The sequence below is a fragment of the Macaca mulatta genome, chromosome 13, assembly GCF_049350105.2.
Source record: "Macaca mulatta isolate MMU2019108-1 chromosome 13, T2T-MMU8v2.0, whole genome shotgun sequence".
Classification (NCBI taxonomy): domain Eukaryota; kingdom Metazoa; phylum Chordata; class Mammalia; order Primates; family Cercopithecidae; genus Macaca; species Macaca mulatta.
Genome location: NC_133418.1, coordinates 61444217 through 61465598, shown reverse-complemented (window position 1 = coordinate 61465598; position 21382 = coordinate 61444217). Strand labels below are relative to the sequence as shown.

The 21382-nt window shown below is 39.1% G+C and overlaps 1 protein-coding gene across 2 annotated transcripts in view; it reads right to left on the bottom strand.

The window, feature by feature from the left end:
* The window catches only part of WDPCP (WD repeat containing planar cell polarity effector), a 491911-nt gene that overhangs the window by 180052 nt on the left and 290477 nt on the right, over window positions 1–21382 (bottom strand). For both annotated transcript variants that reach the window (XM_015112569.3, XM_015112570.3), the window contains exon 13: window positions 21103–21166. In XM_015112569.3, the coding sequence (XP_014968055.2) occupies window positions 21103–21166 (64 nt within the window). The remainder of the gene's footprint in view (window positions 1–21102; window positions 21167–21382) is intronic.

The window sequence follows — 21382 nt, the reverse complement described above, 5'->3', positions numbered from 1 at the left end:
TAATCCCAGCTACTTGGGAAGCTGAGGGAGGAGAATCACTTGAACCCGGGAGGTGGAGGTTGCAGTGAGCTGAAATCACACCACTCCACTCCAGCCTGGGTGAAAGAGCAAGACTGTCTCAAAAAAAAAAGTGCTGAAAGAAAAAAAATGTCAACCAAGAATCCCATATGTGGCAAAATTGTCCTTCAAAAATGAAGAAGAAATTGAGAAATTCCCAGATAAACCTAAGCTGAGGGAGTTCATTACCACTAGACCTTGCCTGCAAGAAATGTGCAAGGGAGTCCTGTAGGGTGAAACAAAAGGGCACTGGACAGCTACTCAAAGCCATATAAAGAAAAGCCATATAAAGAAAAAAAAAATCTCAATAAAAGTAACTACCAGGTATATTATAAAAGCTAACATTATTGTAACAATGGTTCAAAATTCCACTTTTTGCTCTCTATACAAGTTAAGATACTAATACATTTTAAAAATTATCAGGCTAAAAGCTAGCATTACTGTAACTTTGGTTGGTAATACCACATTTTATATTTTATATGAGACAGATACCTTAAAAGAATTATTAGTTTATATTATAGAGTAAACAACTTGTAACAAAGTAGTTTTATGACATTAAAAACTGAAAAGAATGTAGAGAAAGCCATGAAGGAGCAGAGTTTTTGCGTGTTACTAAAAATTAAGCAAGTGTAAATCCAAATTATAGCCTTATAATTTTAGGATATTTAAATGTAATCCCCATGATAACCACAAAGAATACAGCTATAGAATATACACAAATTGAAGAGAGAAAAAAAATTTTCACTACAAAAACAATCAACCAAACATGAAAAAGACAGTAATCCAGGAAATGAGGGACAAAAAAAGCCATATGGTATAAAAAACGACTGGCAAAATAACAGAAGGCCCTCTGTATTAGTAATTTTAATGCAAATGGATCAAACTTCCAATCAAAAGACATATTAACAGAATAGATAACAACTGACTCAACCATATGCTGTCTGTACGAGATTTACTATAGATCCAAAGACTTTAATAGATTAAAAATGAAAAGATGAAAAAAAAGATATTCCATGCAAATAGTAACCAAAATTACAGGTATGGTAATACTAATATTCAGAAAAAAAAACAGACTTTAAATTTAAAAAGGTTACAAGAGATCAAAAAAAGAATATTATATAAGTACAATCAGAAATGATAACAGTGAAATTGCAACTGATAATGAAGAAATATAAAAGATCATCAGAGATTACTATGAACATATACACATACACACATAAACCAGAAAACCTTGAGGAAATATATTAATTCCTATACATCCTCCCAAGACTGAACCAGGAAGAAATAGAAATCCTGAACAGACCAATAATGAGTACTGAAATTGAATCGCTAATTAAAAAAATCATCCAACAACAACAGCAACAACAACAACAAAAAAGTCCAGGACCAGATGAACTCGTGGACTACTTTTATCAGATATACAAAGGAGAGCTGGTACCAATCTTACTGAAACTATCTCAAAAAAAAAAAAAAAAAAAAAAAATCAAGTTGGAAGGATTCCTCCCTAATTCATTCTACAAAACCAGTATCATCCTGATACCAAAATCATACAAAGACACAACAAATATTCCCAATAATACAAGCCAGTATTCCTAATAAATACAGATGTAAATATCCTCAACAAAATATTAGCAAACCAAATCCAACAGCATATTAAAAAGGTAATTCACGATTAAGTGGGCTTTATTCCAGGGATACAAGGATGGTTCAACATTCACAAATCAATAAATATGATTCACCACATAAACAAAATTAAAAACAAAAACCATATGATCATCTCAATAGATGCGAAAAAAATAAATAAGCATTTGATAAAATCTAGCATCCCTTCATGATAAAAACCCTCAGCAAACTATGCATTGAGGGAACATACCTCAAAATAATAACGGCCATCTATGACAAGCTCACAGCAAACATCATACTAAATGGAGAAACCCTGCAAGCATTCCCTCTTAAAACAGGAACAAGACAAGGATTTCCACTCTCAGCACTACTATTCAACATAATACTGGAAGTCCTAGCTGGAGCAATCAAGCCAGAGAAAGAAATAAAAGGTATCCAGCTAGGAAAAGAGGAGTCAAACTATCTCTATTCACTGATTACATGATCTTAGACCAAGAAAATCCTAAAGACTCCTCCAACAGACTTCTAGACTTGAAAAATGACTTCAGTAAATTTCTAAATACAAAATCAACATACAGAAATCAATAGCATTTCTATAAACCAATAACATTCAAGCTGAGAGTCAAATCAGGAACTCAATCCCATTTACAATAGCCATAAAAATTAAAATGCCTGGTAATATATTTAACCAAGAATGTGAAAGAACTCTACAAGGAGAACTACAAATGCTGATAAAAGAAATCACAGATGATAAAAAAATTTAAAAATAAAAATTTAAAAAAAAAAGGGAAAACATTCCATGCTCATGGATTTGAAAAATCAATACTGTTAAAATGACCATAAAGCCCAAAGCAATCTACAGATTCAATGCAATTCCTATCAAAGTACCAATGTCATTTCACAAAATTAGAAAAAACAATCCTAAGGTTCATATCAAATCAAAAACGAGCCCAAATAGCCAAAGCAATCCTAAGGAAAAAGAACAAAGCTGAAGGCATCACATTATCTGACTGCTGTTGTTCTGGATGCCTACTGACTCCACTAAGGATGGCACCACGTCTGAGAGGCTGAAGAAGAGACCCGGAGTCAGCAAACGAGGCATGGCATTTAGTGAGGGAACTTACATAAAAGGATGGTCCAGAGGTGGTGAGTTGGACAGGAGAACTGCTACCGTTTGTAAAAAGCATATGGTTTATATAGCATTTTCACTTAGCAACCTCCAATTGGCCAAAACAAAGGGCATTAATTCCCTGTATAGCCTGCCTGCATTCCAAGGGATGGGTTGGGGGTTCAGATGTCCTCCGTAAATATGGAATAGATCCTCAAGTTGTTCACTCTTGGATTCCTTAGCTTAGGACTCCAGACACACATTCTTGTAAGACAACAGGATCATTCTCAGGGTATGCTTAAGTTATTGCTGTCAGGTGTGTGTGCCATACACTCCACCCTAACATACTCTTGAATGGCCCTCACATTCTTATCATGCCATTTCTTCTATCATTCTCCTAGGGTCAGGTATGTGGAGGAGCATTTCAGCCAGATACTACAGAAGCAACACAAACTACAACAACAAAAAAGAATAAAAAATATAATAACAATCTCACTGGATACAAAGTTCTACTAAGTGATTGGAAGTTGATTTAACCATGTTGTTATAGGGGTGTAAGACAGAGATTCTATAGTGTTATTATAATATACACTATATAATATAATGCACAGGGTAGACCTAAATACTGGTATTTAGGACCCGCATGGCCTAGTTACATTGTGAGAGTAATCAGGGATATATACACAATATTCAGTTTTTAACTAATGCACAGGTTCTACCCTCGGCAGCAGTTAAGATGTCCAGGGCTCTGCCATTTTGCAAAGTAATGTGTCTGATTTGGGTGGTCTCTTCAGTAAGAAGAAGAATAGCATGGTTGGTATCATTAATGGCTGCAGCCATATGTTTAGCCTCAACTTGTGGCTCTATGTGTATCTATTGTTGCCACTTGGGGAGAAAAAATGGCCAAAGGGTAAAACCGCCAGGATGCATGCTTCTGGCAGTACCTGACGTTTACACTCTTCCAGTGAATAGGAATGCATGTATCTAAACGGGACACAATGCATACGGACAAGGATGCCGCCAGGTGCATATACCCATCCAGTTAGAGCGTAAGTAAGGCTAGCTGTGGGTGCCACAACCCATAACAATCCCCAAGGGGAGGGGTAGGCCCCCATGTGGAGAGAGTTATACTGCCACCCAGCCACATATCTTTGGTTATTTGAAGGGATCGGTTACATTGCTGTGGGGATAGCCATCTGTGATGGTTAATATTGTCAACTTGATTGGATTGAAATATGCAAAGTATTGTTTCTGGGTGTTGCCAGAAGAGATTATTATTTGAATCAGTGGACTGGGAGAGGAAGAACCACCTTCAGGAAGACCCACCCACAATGTGGGTGGGCACCATCCCATTGGCTGCCAGCATGGCTAGAAGAAGCAAGCAGACGAAAGTGGAAGAAGGTGACTTGCATGAGTCTTCTTGCCTTTATCTTTCTCCCATGCTGGATGCTTCCCACTCTCAAGACTCCAAGTTCTTTGGCTTTTGGACTCTTGGACTTACATCAGTGGTTTGCCAGGGGCTCTTGGGCCTTCAGCCACAGATGGGAGGCTACACTCTTGGCTTCCTTACTTTTGAGGTTTTGGGATTTAGGCTGAGCCATTACTGGCTTCCTTGGCAGCCATTACATAGAGGCAAAGGTCCTATGTAGTCTACCTGCCACCGTTGCACTTGGGTCCAGCCCTGGCCTATCTGTTCAGTATTGTGTGGAAAAGGCCTGGGGTGTTTCTGTGCACAGGTAGGACATTGCTTATAGATGAGTACTATATCTTTATATCATAGTGGTAGTCCTCAATTTTCACTATGGCCCAAAAGGTATGTTGTCCCCAGTGTCCTGTCTTTTTATGTAGCCAGTAAGCCACATCTTCTTGTGGGCACTTCCTTGAGGAAGCAAATATAGGGTAGGCTTGTCTGCCTGTTGATTTCCAGGTGGTGTAGATGAAATGTGGGCATCCACATGGTAGACTGTTACATGCATCCTCTGGATGCATGGAGAACGTCATTCCACATGTCAGCACCTGAAAGGGCGCAGGCTGCTATTGACCAATCCTGTGTTTTGCACTATAGTAGAAACATCGTGAGTCCCTTAAAGACAGCCCAGCTGTCAGTGCATAGGACTGCTGGATCCAGCTTATGAAGGAGGACCATCCAAGCTGCCCACAGCTCAGCGCATTGGCTACTATGTCCTTCACCTGTATCAAACCAGATACTATCAGTGGATGGCTGAGTGGCCACAACTGTCTAGGTGCAAGGACTGCATCATGATGAGCCATCTGTGTACCAGGCCTAGTTAGGAATTGGACCTTGGCTCTACTGTATAAAGGAAGGGATTTGTGGAGGCCCAGCATTCTCCACTGAAGACTGTCTTCAGCTGTAACATAGGTGACAGGTCCAAGCATCAAATGGAGCTCTGCAACCAAGGGGCAATTAGTTCATGGTGCTCCTCTGTTGCAGGTAGGCCTGCCATTTGGCCAGTCTGTGTCTGGGCATTCCTAGACTTTGGTTTCTGGAAGGTACCCTTCAGCCAACCTGCTGTGAGGTACGGGGTGCATACTAGCATTGAGACGCTCTCTGTAATGCCCTCAACTTGCAAGGCATAATATGTAGCACAGAGTTGTTGCTCTGCGACATTACATTTAACTCCAGTCCCCTTCCATAGTGACACAGGAGTTCAAAAGAAATCACTTAGGCAGATAGCAAGGACATGGGAGTCCTTGGAAAGGCTTTTCTGTTTAATAAAAAGCAGCCCCAAATCATTTTCTAACAAAGAACAGCCTGCAAAGCTGGGAGCTTGCATGGATGAATGCTGGCAGGAACTAAGGACTAGACATTTTCAAGATGGCAGCTCCATCTTCCCTTCTCTACCAGCCACGTGTGCTGTAAGGAACAGATAAGATGGCACCGATCAACTGGAAAGCCCTGGGAGGACCAGCCTTCCCAGCTTGCTATGTAAACATCATACCTGATGGAACCAATCTATAAGCCCTTTATAAATCAGACACCACCTCCTCAAACTGGACTATAAAACTTGGTGCATTGACCACCAGCTGGCCCTTTCCACTTGCAGACCTCTTCCTCTACGGAGGTAGCTGTTTCTCTCTTCTGTTCTACCTATTAAACCTCCATTCCTAAACTCCTCATGTATGTCTGTGTCCTAAATTTTCCTGGCACATGACAATGAGCCCCAGGGTTTATAACCCAGACAACGTAGCCACTTTATAATGGGCACCTTGTCTGGGATACCAAGTACAACATTCAACAAAACGGTGAGTAGAGGGGAGCGAACTCCAACTCTGTCCTTTCATTCTGAGACTCTCAGCCTCCATTTTAGACCTTTCATGGAGGACTTAGTTGTCGCATGGGACTGGGAAAAGTCCTGGGGCAACTGAAGATTTCTGGCCAGGGCTGCCACCCGGTATTACCCAAAGGCTTCTGGACTGACCTCAGCCTCTAACTGCCCTCATGGGGTATCAGCAACAGGATCTCCAACTTTCCTATCATAATTTCCTCCTTTCCTGTTTGCAACCATTATATCTCTTATCCTGTGTATGAAATATGCGAGAAGTTTTACAGTTCAGGGAAGTAATCTTGTTAGGCAAGATCAGAGAATGTCTAGTAACTGGGGATGTAGCTTCAAGGGAAGATGTCTTTGTGATTTTCTAGGAACAGAGGGTTTCCCCCACCACAGTGAATGTCTCTCTCTTAGCCTTTGGTCTGGAGAGCACATGTCATTTCCAGGTCTCTGCCCTTGGTCTGGAGAGTACGTGGCATTTCCAGGTCTCTCTCTGCCCTTGGTCTGGAGACCATGTGGCATTTCCAGGTCTCTCTCTGCCCTTGGTCTGAAGAGCACATGGCATGTAAAGGTCACTCTGCCCTTGGTCTAGAGAGCAAATGGTGTTTCAAGGTCAACAGTGCCACCTAGTGGAACAAGGATCCATGAGGCACATTGTCGGTCCTTCACCAAAATATCCTAGCCTCCCAATTATCTTCCCTTTTTGAGCCTCTCTACTAGAAACCAGGCTTTATGCCACTTTGATAATTGGGAAAATTCTGCCTTCAACAATTGGGTTAAAATATCCTCCAAAGCCAAATTTTAGTCTTGATCCTGTCCCATCAGCAGGAAAATGGCCATTCGGTCCCTACGTTCTTTTAAGGCACCTATTCTGCCTCCAGTTAGAGTGGTACTTAATTAGTAAGGGGATTTTAAGTTCAGAAGTTAATAGGAACCATTCAGTATGGGTAAACGCTTCAGCGTGGGCCATAATAGCAGGATACAAAGTTCAATCTAGCAGACCCCCTCCATTAAAGTGGCCTTGCCCAACCATTATGTAGTTTTTCTGGAGATCACTTTTCAGGGAGCCAGGCAGGTCACACAAATCTAGGAAGTCAAAAGGAAATCACAGGCAGAGAACTAGAGCCACTTGGGTGAGCATGACTAATCCCAATCTCTTAGTTCCTCTGGTACCATAGCTGGGGGTCACGCCTGCAACCATGGGCAGCATGTTCAACAAGGTGTCAGGACCCAGGAACCATAGAGGGAAAACAGAAGGGGGGGACGCCCCCACTGTCTTCCTCTCTATCCTGAGTCACACCAAAAGGAAGGAGACAAAGGGATACCTTTTTTTTTTCTTTCACTTTTCTTTCTAGATGGGTACTATCTTAAGCCTGCACTCCCTTGGAGTGAATTCTGAAGCACTGGGACTTCTTTCACCCTGAGATTTTAAAGTAAAAGCAGCTTATTTTCTTTTGCACAAGGGCATGGCCTTTTTACTAGATCTTTGCAAGTGTTACAAAATCAACCTAGTGCTTTTAGCAATCATATCAGGCAGGCCCAAAAAGAGTAACTCTCCAAAATCAGAGAAGCAACTTCCAAGGGAACCACCTGATGATCCCCCTCATTTGGGGCCCCTTCAAGTTCCCTTGTCATTACAGGACCTTAGGCAAATAAAGGGAGACTTAGGTCAATTTTCTGACGACTCTGATAGGTATATAGAAGCTTTCCAAAATTTAACTCAGGTATTTGACCTCTCATAGAAGGATGTTATGCTGCTCCTAAGCCAAACCCTAACCACAGCTGAGAAGCAGGCAGCTCTGCAAGCATCAGAGAATATCAAAGATGAGCAATATGTCACTTATAGTAGGCCAAAAGAGAAAATAGGAAAGGGGAAGAAATAGGGAAACACCATTCCCCATAGGAATAGGAAATACCTGTTCACAACCCTAATTGAAACTACCAAACTTTTCTATGGTGTTTTTCCTTCTTTCATGGTTTAAAATGGCTTCTCTTTTATAATGTTCTTCCAACTTGGGAAAAATTAATTTTCCAACCATTAATATGCTTGGTTTAGAGTTGAGCTAGAAGGAAGGGACACCAGAAGCCTGACATGCCAACAAAAGGGTAAAAATTTCTTACCAGTTGGGCTTTTGGTGTCTTTCTCCATGTGCAAACTGGTAAAAGGGATAAATAAGGAGAGTTGCTAATATTCTCTGTAAAGTTTTAATGAAAAAGGATTTGTGAGGTTGGTCTCAAGTTGTAGACAATCTGGTGTGCTTTGTGTGTCTTTCTGTATGGTTCTGTCAGAAGAAAGGGTACCTTAGGTTAAGATGCAGACCTAGGACCCCATAAGACTGCTGTTCAAGCCAGCCCAACAAAATGATCAGTAACAAACTTGGCTACAGGCCTCCATCTTGTTTCATGTCCTCGGGAACATGACCTGTAAACACATGGCAATATTTTGTTTTAGTCTCCACCATTTTACAATGGTGGCTGTCTTCTTGTTCTAAGTCAGTTCCTGGGTGAGGGCCACAAAATCAGAAGCCAGTTTTCTGAGCGGGGTCAGGGTATACACCCCAAAGTAGTCACTTCAATAGAAGGGACCAGAATCCTAAAGGCATATGTATATGTCCGCGTGTTTCCCACAGGCCCCACCCAAGCCCCTCAGAGTAACTGGCTACCTCCAATTCACAAGTCTATCCCTGCACTAGAACTTCCACGGCCTGCATTTATTTCACTGCGATTTTAGCTTGTTCAAGGTCACATCCTCTCTTGTGGACCAGTTCCAGTGTTCCTCCTTCTTGACTAAGCCATCGAGGGGCCTAAGGAATTGTACCAAATGTGGAAATAAAAGGAAACCAATACCCTAGAAGGCCTAAGAAGGTTTGCTACTGCTCTGGTGTGGTAGGACATGGGTTGGCCTGTACCTTATTCTATAATGGTAGACTGGATAAATTTAGTCTCACCCCACTAGATGACACCCAGGTATTTGATACACCTGGACCCTGGACTTTGCATTGACCACCCACTGTCCCTCTGTGGGTCGAGTGAGACAGCAAGGTGGGGGCTGCAGTTTCTAAGCTAGAAAAAGACTCAGAAGTTAGCATGTTATCATCAGTATAATGGAAAATACATATCCCTCTGGAGTGGTCCACTGACTGAGGTTGGAGAGCCTTTGGCCACAACAGACAGTGGGGCTAAGAAAACACTGGGGGCAAGACAGTAAAGATGCATTGTTCTCTTTTCCCAGATGAATGCAAATTGGTCTTGACTCTCTGGGGCAATGGGGATGCTAAAGGCGGCCTTGGTAAACAACCCAGCAAGAGAAAAGAACAAACAATCCCATTAAAAGTGGGCAAAAGACATAGACATTTCTCAAAAGAAGACATACAAGCAGTCAACAAACATGTGAAAAAATGCTCAATATCACTAATTATCAGAGAAATTCAAATTAAAACAACACATTTCATCTTACATGACTCAGAATGGCTATTAGTAAAAAGTCAAAAACAAACAAACAAACAAACAAACAAACAAAACCCAATATAGGCAGGAATATGGAGTAAAGGGAGCCCTTGTACACTGTTGGTGGGAATGTGAATTAGTATCACCCCTATAAAAAAACACTATAGATGTTTTACAAAGAAATAAAAATGAAACTACCATTCAACCCAGGAATCCCACAACTGGGCATCTACCCAAAGGAAAAGAAATTATTATATAAAAAAGACACTTGCACTCATATGTTTATTGCAGTATTATTCACCATAGTAAAGTCATGGAATCAACCTAAGTTTTCATCAATGGTTGACTGTATTTAAAAAATGTGATATATGGGTGGCTGGCAAGATGGCTGAATAGGAACAGCTCCAGCCTGCAGCTCCCAGTGAGATCAACACAGAAGGCGGGTGATTTCTGCATTTCCAACTGAGGTAGCTGGCTCATCAAATTGAGACTGGTTAGATGGTGGGTGAAGCCCATGGAAGGCAAGCAGAAGCAGGGTGGGGCATCACCTCACCCAGGAAGCACAAGGGGTTGGGGAACTCCCTCCCCTAGCCAAGGGAAGCCGTGAAGGACTGTGCTGTGAGGGACTATACCATGAGGAAGGGTGCATTTCGGCCCAGATACTACACTTTTCCCATGGTTTTCGCAACCTGCAGATCAGGAGATTCCCTTGGGTGCCTACACCACCAGGGCCCTGAGTTTCAAGTACAAAACTGGGCGGTTGTTTGGGAAGACACCAAGCTAGCTGCAGGAGTTTTTTTTTTTTTTTTTTTTTTTTTTCCCATACTGCAGTGGTGCCTGGAATGCCATGAGACACAACCGTTTACTTCCCTGGAAAGGGGGCTGAAGTCAGGGAGCCAGGTGGTCTAGCTCAGCGGATCCCACCGCCATGGAGCCTGGCAGGCTAAGATCCACTAGCTTGAAATTCTTGCTGCCAGCACAGCAGTTTGAAGTCCACCTGGGACACTCGATCCTGGTGGGAGGAGCGGCATCCACCATTACGAAGGCTTGAGTAGGCAGTTTTCCCCTCACAGTGTAAACAAAGCTGCCCGGAAGTTCAAAATGGGCAGAGCCCACTGCAGCTCAGCAAAGCTGCTGTAGCCAGACTGCCTCCCTAGATTTCTCCTCTCTGGGTAGGGCATCTCTGAAAGAAAGGCAGCAGCCACAGTCAGGGGCTTATAGATAAAACTCCCATCTCCTTGGGACAGAGCACCTTGGGGAAAGGGTGGCTTTGGGCACAGCTTCAGCAGACTTAAACATTCCTGCCTGCTAACTCTGAAGAGAGCAGTGGAGCTTCCAGCACAGTGCTTGAGCTCTAAGGGACAGACTGCCTCCTCAAGTGTGTCCCTGACCCCCGTGCCTCCTGACAGGGAGATACCTCCCAGCAGGGGTTAATGAGGGGTTAAAGCCACCTCATACAAGAGAGCTCCAGCTGGCATCTGATGGATGCCCCTCTGGGACGAAGTATCCAGAGGAAGGAACAGGCAATAATCTTTGCTGTTCTGCAGTCTCTGCTGGTAATACTCAGGCAAACTCCAGCAGGCCTGCAGTAGAAGGACCTATTAGAAAGAAACCTAACAGAAAAGAATAGCATCAACATCAACAAAAAAGACGTCCACACAAAAACCCCATCTGAAGGTCACTAGCATCCAAGATCAAAGGTAGATAAATCCACAAAGATGAGGAAAAACCAGGGCAAAAAGGCTGAACATTCCAAAAACCAGAACGCCTCTTCTCCCCCAAAGGATCACAACTCCTCACCAGCAAGGGAACAAAGTGGATGGAGAATGAGTGTGACGAATTGACAGAAGTAGGCTTCAGAAGGTGGGTAATAACAAACTCCACTGTGCTAAAGGAGCATGTTCTAACCCAATGCAAGGAAGCTAAGAACCTTGAAAAAAAGGTTAGAGGAATTGCTAACTAGAATAACCAGTTTTGAGAAGAACATAAATGACCTGATAGAGATGAAAAACACAGCACAAGAACTTCATAAAGCATACTGAAGGAGATAGACACAAAAAAGACCCTTCAAAAATCAATGAATTCAGGAGCTATTATTTTTAAAAGATTAACAAAATAGATACACCGCTAGCCAGACTAATAAAGAAAAGAGAAAAGAATCAAATAGATATAATAAAAAATGATAAAGGAGATATCTTCACTGATCCCACAGAAATACAAACTACCATCAGAGAATACTATAAACACCTCTACTCAAATAAACTAGAAAATCTAGAAGAAATGGATAAATTCCTCATACACCCTCCCAAGACTAAACCAGGAAGAAGTCAAATCCCTGAATAGACCAATAACAAGTTCTGAAATTGAGGCAATACTTAATAGCCTACCAACCAAAAAAAGTCCAGGACCAGACGGATTCACAGTCGAATTCTACCAGAGGTACAAAGAGGAGCTGGTACCATTCCTTCTGAAATTATTCCAAACAATAGAAAAAGAGGGACTCCCCCCTAACTCATTTTATGAGGCAGGCCAGCATCAACCTGCTTCCAAAACCTGGCAGAGTCACAACAAAAAAAGAAAATTTCAGTCCAATATCCTTTGATGAACATCAGTGTAAAAATCCTCAATAAAATACTGGCAAACCGAATCCAGCAGCACATCAAAAAGCTTATCCACCATGATTAAGTCAGCTTTATTCCTGGGATGAAAGGCTGGTTCCACATATGCAAATCAATAAACGTAATGCATCACATAAACAGAACCAATGAAAAAACCCACATGATTATCTCAATAGATGCAGAAAAGGCCTTCCATAAAATTCAACATCACTTCATGCTAAAAACTCTCAGTGAACTAGGTATTGATGTAACACATCTCAAAATAAAAAGACCTATTTGTGACAAACCCACAGCCAGTACCATACTAAATGGGCAAAAGCTGGAAGCATTCCCTTTGAAACCCAGCACAAGACAAGGATGCCTTCTCTCACCACTCCTATTCAACATAGTGTTGGAAGTTCTGGCGAGGGCAATCAGACAAGAGAGAAAGAAAGGACAATCGAATAGGAAGAGAGAAAGTCAAATTGTCTCTGTTTGCAGATGACATGATTGTATATTTAGAAAACCCCATCATCTCAGCCCAAAATCTCCTTAAGCTGATAAGCAACTTCAGCAAAGTCTTGGGATACAAAACCAATGTGCAAAAATCACAAGCATTCCTATACACCAATAATAGACAAACAGAGAGCTAAATCATGAGTGAACTCCCATTCACAATTGCTACAAAGAGAATAAAATACCTAGGAATACAACTTACAAGGAATGTGAAGGACCTCTTCAAGGAGAACTACAAACCACTGCTCAAGGAAATAAGAGAGGACACAAACAAAGGGAAAACATTCAATGCTCATGGATAGGAAGAATCAGTATCAAGAAAATGGCCATATTGCCCAAGGTAATTTATAGATTCAATGCTATCCCCATCAAGCTACCAATGACTTTCTTCACAGAATTAGAAAAAAAACTACTTTAAATTTTACATGGAATCAAAAAAGAGCCCGCATTGCCAAGACAATCCTAAGCAAAAAGAACAAACTTGGAGGCATCATGCTACCTGACTTCAAACTATAATACAAGGCTACAGTAACCAAAACAGCATGGTACTGGTACCAAAACAGATATATAGACAAATGGAACAGGGGCCTCAGAAATAATGCCACACATCTACAACCATTTGATCTTTGACAAACCTGACAAAAACAAGCAGTGGAGAAAGGATCCCCTGTTTAATAAATGGTGTTGGGAAAATTGGCTAGCCATATGTGGAAAACTGAAACTGGACCCCTTCCTTATACAAAAATTAACTCAAGATGGATTAACGATTTAAACATAAGACCCAAAACCATAAAAACCCTAGAAGAAAACCTACGCAATACCATTCAGGACATAGGCATGGGCAAAGACTTCATGACTAAAACACCAAAAGCAATGGCAACAGAAGCCAAAATTGACAAATGGGATCTAACTGAACTAAAGAGCTTCTCCATAGCAAAAGCAACTATCATCAGAATAAACAGGTAACCTACAGAATGGGAGAAAATTTTTGCAATCTATCAATCTGACAAAGGGCTAATATCCAGAATCTACAAAGAACTTAAACAAATTTAAAAGAAAAAAAACAAACAACCCCATCAAAAAGTGGGCGAAGGATATGAACAGACACTTCTCAAAAGAAGACATTTATGCAGCCAACAAACTTATGAAAAAAAGCTCATCATCACTGGGTCATTAGAGAAATGCAAATCAAACCCACAATGAGATACCATCTCACACCAGTTAGAATGGTGATCATTAAAAACTCGGGAAACAACAGATGCTGGAAAGGATATGGAGAAACAGAAATGTTTTAACACTGTTGGTGAGAGCATAAGTTAGTTCAACCATTGTGGAAGACAGTGTGGTGATTCCTCAGTGATCTAGAACTAGAAGTAACATGTGATCCAGCAATCCCATTACTGGGTATATACCCAAAGGATTATAAATCATTCTACTATAAAGACATATGCACATGTATGTTTACTGTAACACTATTCACAATAGCAAAGACTTGGAACCAACCCAAATGCCTATCAGTGATAGACTGGATAAAGAAACTGTGGCATATATACTCCATGGAATACTATGCAGCCATAAAAAAGGATGAGTTCATATCCTTTGCAGGGACATGGATGAAGCTGGAAACCATCATTCTCAGCAAGCTAACACAGGAACAAAAAACCAAACAGCACATGTTCTCACTCATAAGTGAGAGCTGAACAGTCAGAACACATGGACACAGGGAGGGGAACAGCACACACTGGGGCCTGTCGGGGGGTGAGGGGTGAGAGGAGAGATAGCATTAGGAGAAATAACTAATGTAGATGACGGGTTGATGGGTGCAGAAAACCAACATGGCACGTGTATACCTATGTAACAAAGCTGCATGTTCTGCACATGTATCCAAGAACTTAAAGTATAATCAAAGAAAATGTGGTATATATACACCATGAAATACTGTTCATCTATAAAAAGGAATGACATCATGTCCTTTGCAGCAACATGGATGAAGTTTGAGAACATTATCCTACGTGTAATAACTGAGGTAATCAAACACCATATGTTCTCTAAGTGTGAGCTAACTATTGGGTACACATGGACATAAAGATGGAAATAATAGACACTGGGGACTCCAAAGTTGGTAGAGGAGTAAGGGTTAGAAATTTACCTATTGGATACAATGTTTATTATTTGGATAATGGGTACACCACAAGCCCAATCCTCACTGTTACTCAGTGTATCCATGTAACAAACTTGCCCATGTACTTCTGAATGTAAAATTAAAAAAAAATTTTAAATGGCATATATTAATGCAAATTTAAATATGGCAAGAAAAATAACAATAATTAACATTTATGTACCTAATACCATATCATCAAATATATGAAACAAAAACTGACAGGTGGGGTACGGTGGTGGATGCCTGTAATCCCAGCTACTTGGGAGGCTGATGTGGCAGGATTCACAAACCCAGGGGTTCAAGTCCAGTCTGAGCAACATAGTGAGACCCTGTCTCTTAAAATAAGCCAAATAGAATTGAAGTGAGAAATACTCTTCAATAGTAGTTGAAGACTTCAATACCCATTCTTAATAATTGCTAGAAAACTAGACAGAAGGAAATGGAAGACTTAATAAATCAACTACTTGTACAAATACAAAATATTCTTCTCCATAACATACACATTATTCTCATGTCTATATAAGACATTTTCTAGGATAAACTAAGTTTCAATAGATTTAAAAAGATAGATGTCAAAGTATCTTCTCCCATCACAATGGGATGAAATTACAAATCAATAACACAAGTAAAACTTAAAAACCCCCAAATTTCTGGAAATTATGTAAATAACACTCTCAGACAACTAACAGATTAAAAAAGAAACCACAAGGGAAATTAGAAAATGCTTAGAGACAAATAAAAATGAAAACTCAACATATCAAAACTTATCTGACACAGTGAAAGTAATGGTAAAGAGATATTTATACTTATAAAGGATTACAATAAAAAGCAAGATCTGAAACCAACTACTTAGAATTACAATTTAAGGAACTAGAAAAAGGAAAAACAAACTACACCCAAAGCTAGAAAAGGAAATAATAATATTGGAGCAGAGATCAACAAAATAGACAGTAGAAAAACAGTGGAAAAAAATTAGTAAACCAAAAATTATTTGAAAAGTATCAACAAAATTGACAAACCTGTATCTAATTACCTAAAAAACAAACAAGCAAACAAACAAAAAACTAGAAAAATCTCAAATTACTAAAATCAGAACTGAAAGTGGGGACATTATTACTGATTCTATAGAAATAAAAAGGATAAGAGTACTATGAACAATTTTATGCCAACAAATTGGCTAACTAGGTGAAACGGACAAATTACTAAAAACACAAAGCCTATTAAAAATAAATCAAAGTAGTACACAATCTAAATAGACTGAGAAATAATGAGATTGAGTCAGTAATCAAACATGTCCTGACAAAGAAAAGCCCTACCCCTGACAGCTTCACTGGTAAATTCTACCAAACACTTAAAGAGAAAATAATACTAATTCCTAACTCATTCTATAAGGCCAGTATTACCATACTACAAAAGTTGAACAAAAACAATACAAAAAAAAATAATAAAACCATAGACCAATATCCCTCATCAACATTAATGCACAAATCCTCAACAAAATACTAGCAAACTGAACCCAGTAGCATATTAATAGGATTATACATCATGACCAAGTAAGATTTATTCTTGGAAGGCAAGAATGGTTCAACATATGAAAATTAATTTATGTGATATAACATGAATAAAGGTAGAAAAACGCACATAACCATCTCAATTGAGGTAGAAAAAGCATTTGACAAAAATTCAACATCCTTTCATGATAAAAACACTCAACAAACTAGGGTAGAAGAAAACTAACTCGACAATAAAATCTATATACGAAACACCCACCATTCATCATACTCAATGGTGAAATACTCAAAACTTTTCCTCTAAGATCAGCAACAGGACAAATATGCCCACTTTTACCACATCTATTCAACATAGTACTGAAGTTGGATTGGAGGATTTAATATTGTTAGGATGTCAATATTACCCAAAAGTGACCAACAGACTCAATGCAATTATATCAAAATTCCAATATCTGTTTTTGCAGAAATAGAAAACCATCCTAAAATTTACATGGGTCCGAAGGGACCCCAGATATCCAAAATAGTCTTGAAAAAGAAGAACAGTGTTGGAGGACTCATACTTTCTGATTTCAAAACTTAATATAAAGGTACTGTAAACAAAACAATGTGGTGTGGCACAAAGACAGACATATAGACCACTGGAATAAAACAGAAAGTCCACAAATAAACGCTCCCATATATGGTCACATGATTTTTGATAAGGTTATCAAGAAAAGCTTACCAATGTACCCTCCTATGAACTGCTTAAGATTGCCTGTTTCTGGATACCTTAGCCCAAACTATTCTTTCACTCACAGAGAAAGAGACTAACATTTTTCTGTGTGTTTAGTTGTCATCTGTATTTCTTATTTTGTGACTTGCCTGATTGTGAATTTGCTAGCTTTTTTTTTTTTTTCTGTTTCCCGAGATGGAGTCGTGCTCTGTCGCCCAGGCTGGAGTGCAGTGGCTCGATCTCGGCTCACTGCAACCTCCGCCTCCTGGGTTCAAGTGATTCTCCTGCCTCAGTCTCCCAAGTAGCTGGGATTACAGCCTGTCACCACGCCCGGCTAATTTGTGTGTGTGTGTGTGTGTGTGTGTGTGTGTGTGTGTGTGTGTGTGTATATATATATATATATATATTTTTTTTTTTTAGTAGAGATGGGGTTTCACCATGGCCAGGCTGGTCTCGAATTCCTGACCTCAGGTGATCCGCCCACCTTGGCCACCCAAAGTGCTGGGATTACAGGTGTAAGCCACTGCACCTGGCCTGACTTTTGCTAGCTTTTTACTGGGGTGTTTTACTTTTTACTGATTATTGGTTTTGTATATTAGGTGCATTAACCCTTTGTATGGCATATGTTGAGTCTGTTGGACCAATACAACTTATTGAAGCTTTCCCCCACTGATTTGAAATGCTACCTCTACTGTATACTAAATTAATATATAGGCGTATGAATCCATTTCTAGGCTATATACCACAGTGATTGAGTATGTAGTCTGAAACTAGGCTGCCTTGATTCAATTCCAATCTCTCAGGTAGAGACTACTTGGTTTTAAACACCCAAATATCAACAGTTACCTAAATTCCAGCATTGTTAATCTGACAAATGTATAAATAATGTAAAATGTAGTACTACCTAAATATTTGAAAAGTGAGTAATATAAAATATATACTAGAACTGTAGTTCTTAAGTCATATGCCAGGCACTTCATATATATTATTAATTCATTTGATACTTAAAGCACACTAGGGATTTATGCATTATCATCACCACAGGTGATAAAATGAAAGCAAACAGTTAGGTAAATTATACAAAATTATGCAGCAAATAACTGAGAGAGCTTGGAGTTGAATCAACAGGACTTAAATATAAGAAAATTACTGAGGGTGCTGGACCTGAGGAAATGGACCTGAAAGAACCCACCTCTTTGTTTACTTCACACTTGTACCTAGAAGCCTTGTCTCTCTCCAGTTTATTTTCTACAATGCAGCCTTACATGATCATACTCTAAACAAGGAATCAGCAAACTGTGACCTGCCATCCAAGTCTAACCCAAACTAAGAATGGTTTTTGGAAAAAAAAAAAAAAAAAATCACAGAAACGGTTTTATGTGACATCAAATTTCAGTGTCCATATATGAACTTTTATTGGAACACAGCCAAACTTATTTGTGTATGTATTGACTATGCCTGCTTTTGCTCTATAATGGCAGAGTTAAGTAAATGCAACAGAGCCCGTATGGCTTGTAAAAAGTCTAAAATATTTACAAAACTTAGCCAAGCATGGTGGCACATGCCTGTAGTCTTAGCTCCTTCGGAGGCTAAGACAGGAGGATTGCTTGAGCCCAGGAGTTCAAGGTTATAGTGAGCTATGATCACACCACTGCATTCCAACCTAGGTGAAAAACCAAGACCCTGACTCAATCAATCAATCAATCAGTCAATCAATAAAGCATGCAAGAAACAAGCCTAAACTATTTGCTACCTGGCCCTTTATAGGAAAAGTTTCCTAGCCAAAATACTGATAATATCACTCTTCTGTTTAAAATGATTTAGTAACTTCTTATTGCTTTTGAGATAAATTCTAACTCCTTTATATGGAATAGTAAGTCCCTTTAGTCTCTCTGCTTTCCAGCCATATCAACTTTCTTATGTTGTATGTCTTGTAACTTTTTACCGCTGATAATATGCTAATGCAAAAGGACTATTTTCAGGTTAACTGATACACTTTTGTGTGATCCCATTGTGATTCACATGTTATTATTTTTAGTCTTTTACCAAGAGATAACTCAAGGGTAGAAAATCATGTATAAGTAGGAATAATCTTGATTATTTTACAAGCTTTTAATTTCAAAAGAGGTAACATTTTTCAGTGTATAGGCTACAGACCTCTGGCTAGATGAAATTTAGATAGTAAGAATCAATCTATTAAAAAAATAAATTCTTTTAGGCAATTTCTACATGGAACTTTAAATGTATATAGTAGATTCATGAGCTTAAATAGAACTTTCAGGCTTTAATGCTCTTAATATTTTGAGCTTCTTTAAAGCAGACCATGGGCTATAAATAAAGTTATGCATGAAGAGTAACAATGCAGCATTCTGAATTAATGAATGTTTGCTTTTGCAAATAAAAAGGACAGTAAAACGACTTCTATACTTCCCTTATTTTATATTTTCATCTTTTTGGTGTAAAAATCCTCATGGGTTAGGGTTAGCTTATCAGTAGAAAGGCTATTGGATGAAAGTGATTTGAACTAACCTGGATACTTTATATTGTCATTGGCTAAACTGAGACTGAAAAGCTGAAACCAGTATGATTTGAGAAAAGTTTAGAAGGTGCCTTTCATGATGTTTGTAATTATTACAACATTAGAAATTACAGAACATAATACCTTGAGAGATAAATTTTACCAGGCACCAAACATTTAAATATACATCTCTTTAGTTCTTATCTTGGCTAGAAAAAAGACTGAAACTATAGACATAAAAAATAAAGAAATATGGGGAAAATCTACCATTATTGAGGTAAGCGGCAAAGGTAAAAAGGTGGAGATAAGGAAAAAAGTCAATGGGGCTGGAAAATCTAAAACGTGTAATTAATTTTCTGACACTGTGATCTCTGCATGTATAGATTTTGATGAAAATAATAAAACCTTCCCTCAATGTAATATGCCTGCTCAATTAGACATCACAAAATGCAGATGACGAATAAAAGAATGTTCACGCTTTTGAAATTAGATTTTTAATGGTCAATAAAAGTATAATTAATTGAATGACATACAATTAGAATTTAAATATCAAACTCAATCCAAAGAGGATTGATTTAATGTGATGAATCCATAATATTATCTAACACATCAAAGCTTAATTTAAACTACAGAATGACTTCACTGTGCAAAAGATTCTGGAAAAGCACCTTCTAGAAGTATTTCTTGCTTTCAAGAAGCTTTTGCTCTATTGTTTCTGTGACAGCAATGTAATTGCTATGTAACAGAATATCTGAAACATCAAAGCTTAAACTATAAAATGTCTTAATTGTGCAAAAGATTCAGGCAAAAGCACCTTCTAGAACTATTTCTTCTTTCAAGAACCTTTTGCTCTGTTGTTTCTGTGAAACAATGAAATTGCTGTCTAACAGAATATGCTGGGAAACCAGGAAAGGACTTTTCCTTTGTTCATTTGATCTCAATGTGGCACTGCCATGCAAGATCTTATAAAACCGAAACCTGATACAGAGTATAAGGATTTGTAAGAAACTGGTCAGTTTTACTGTTCTGTAGCTAACAAATGGGAGGGCCAGAGTGTATGTGAATTTAACCTCTTGGATCCACTTTGTACTATAGTTACTCAAAAAATACATGTGAGAACATTCCTACTTTGTTACTCTACACTAAAATCTAAGGGACAAACTGAGCACATTCAAGATCTGTGGGACATGTTTTGCCCTGTGTCCTGGATTCTATAGCTTTTCTTCAGAGAATGGATTAGAAAGACATTTAAGATTATTAGATAGATAGGTGTCATCCCCTTGCATCAAGATACATGAGGAGAAAAGTTCAAGAATTATAAATTCTTAGAAAACATAAAAGATCCATTGGAGCCAGCAAAGAAAATGTCAACAAATCAAAAGATACTAGATAGCTATTGACCAGTTCACGAAAGCAAACCTGCAAGTCAAGATGGAATAATGCTTTCCCACCATGTGTCTAAGCCTGCAAAATGACACTAATCCTTTTTAATGGTCACAAAAGCTGACAACTTACTCAGCCTTAGAACTGAAGGCACAAAATCATCTCCGAAAATGACTCACCATAAAGAGGTCCCGAGCACCAATGTCAACAGCTAGGAGAAATGCCTTTTCAAATCTCTGGTACCTACAAGGCAGAAAAAAATGTTTATGTTAGTTGTGAACAAGAATATATAAAAGAAAAGAGCTGTTTATTTAACATATTTGCGTGATACTGTTTTTGTCCTTCTGATTGGAAAAATATTTTCAGACAGAAGGGAACTGGCCTACTAGGATCTTCCATATGTGAAAAGTTACTACATTTAGGAGGGGCTGAGGCTCACAGCCTGTGGAGGCCTTAAGT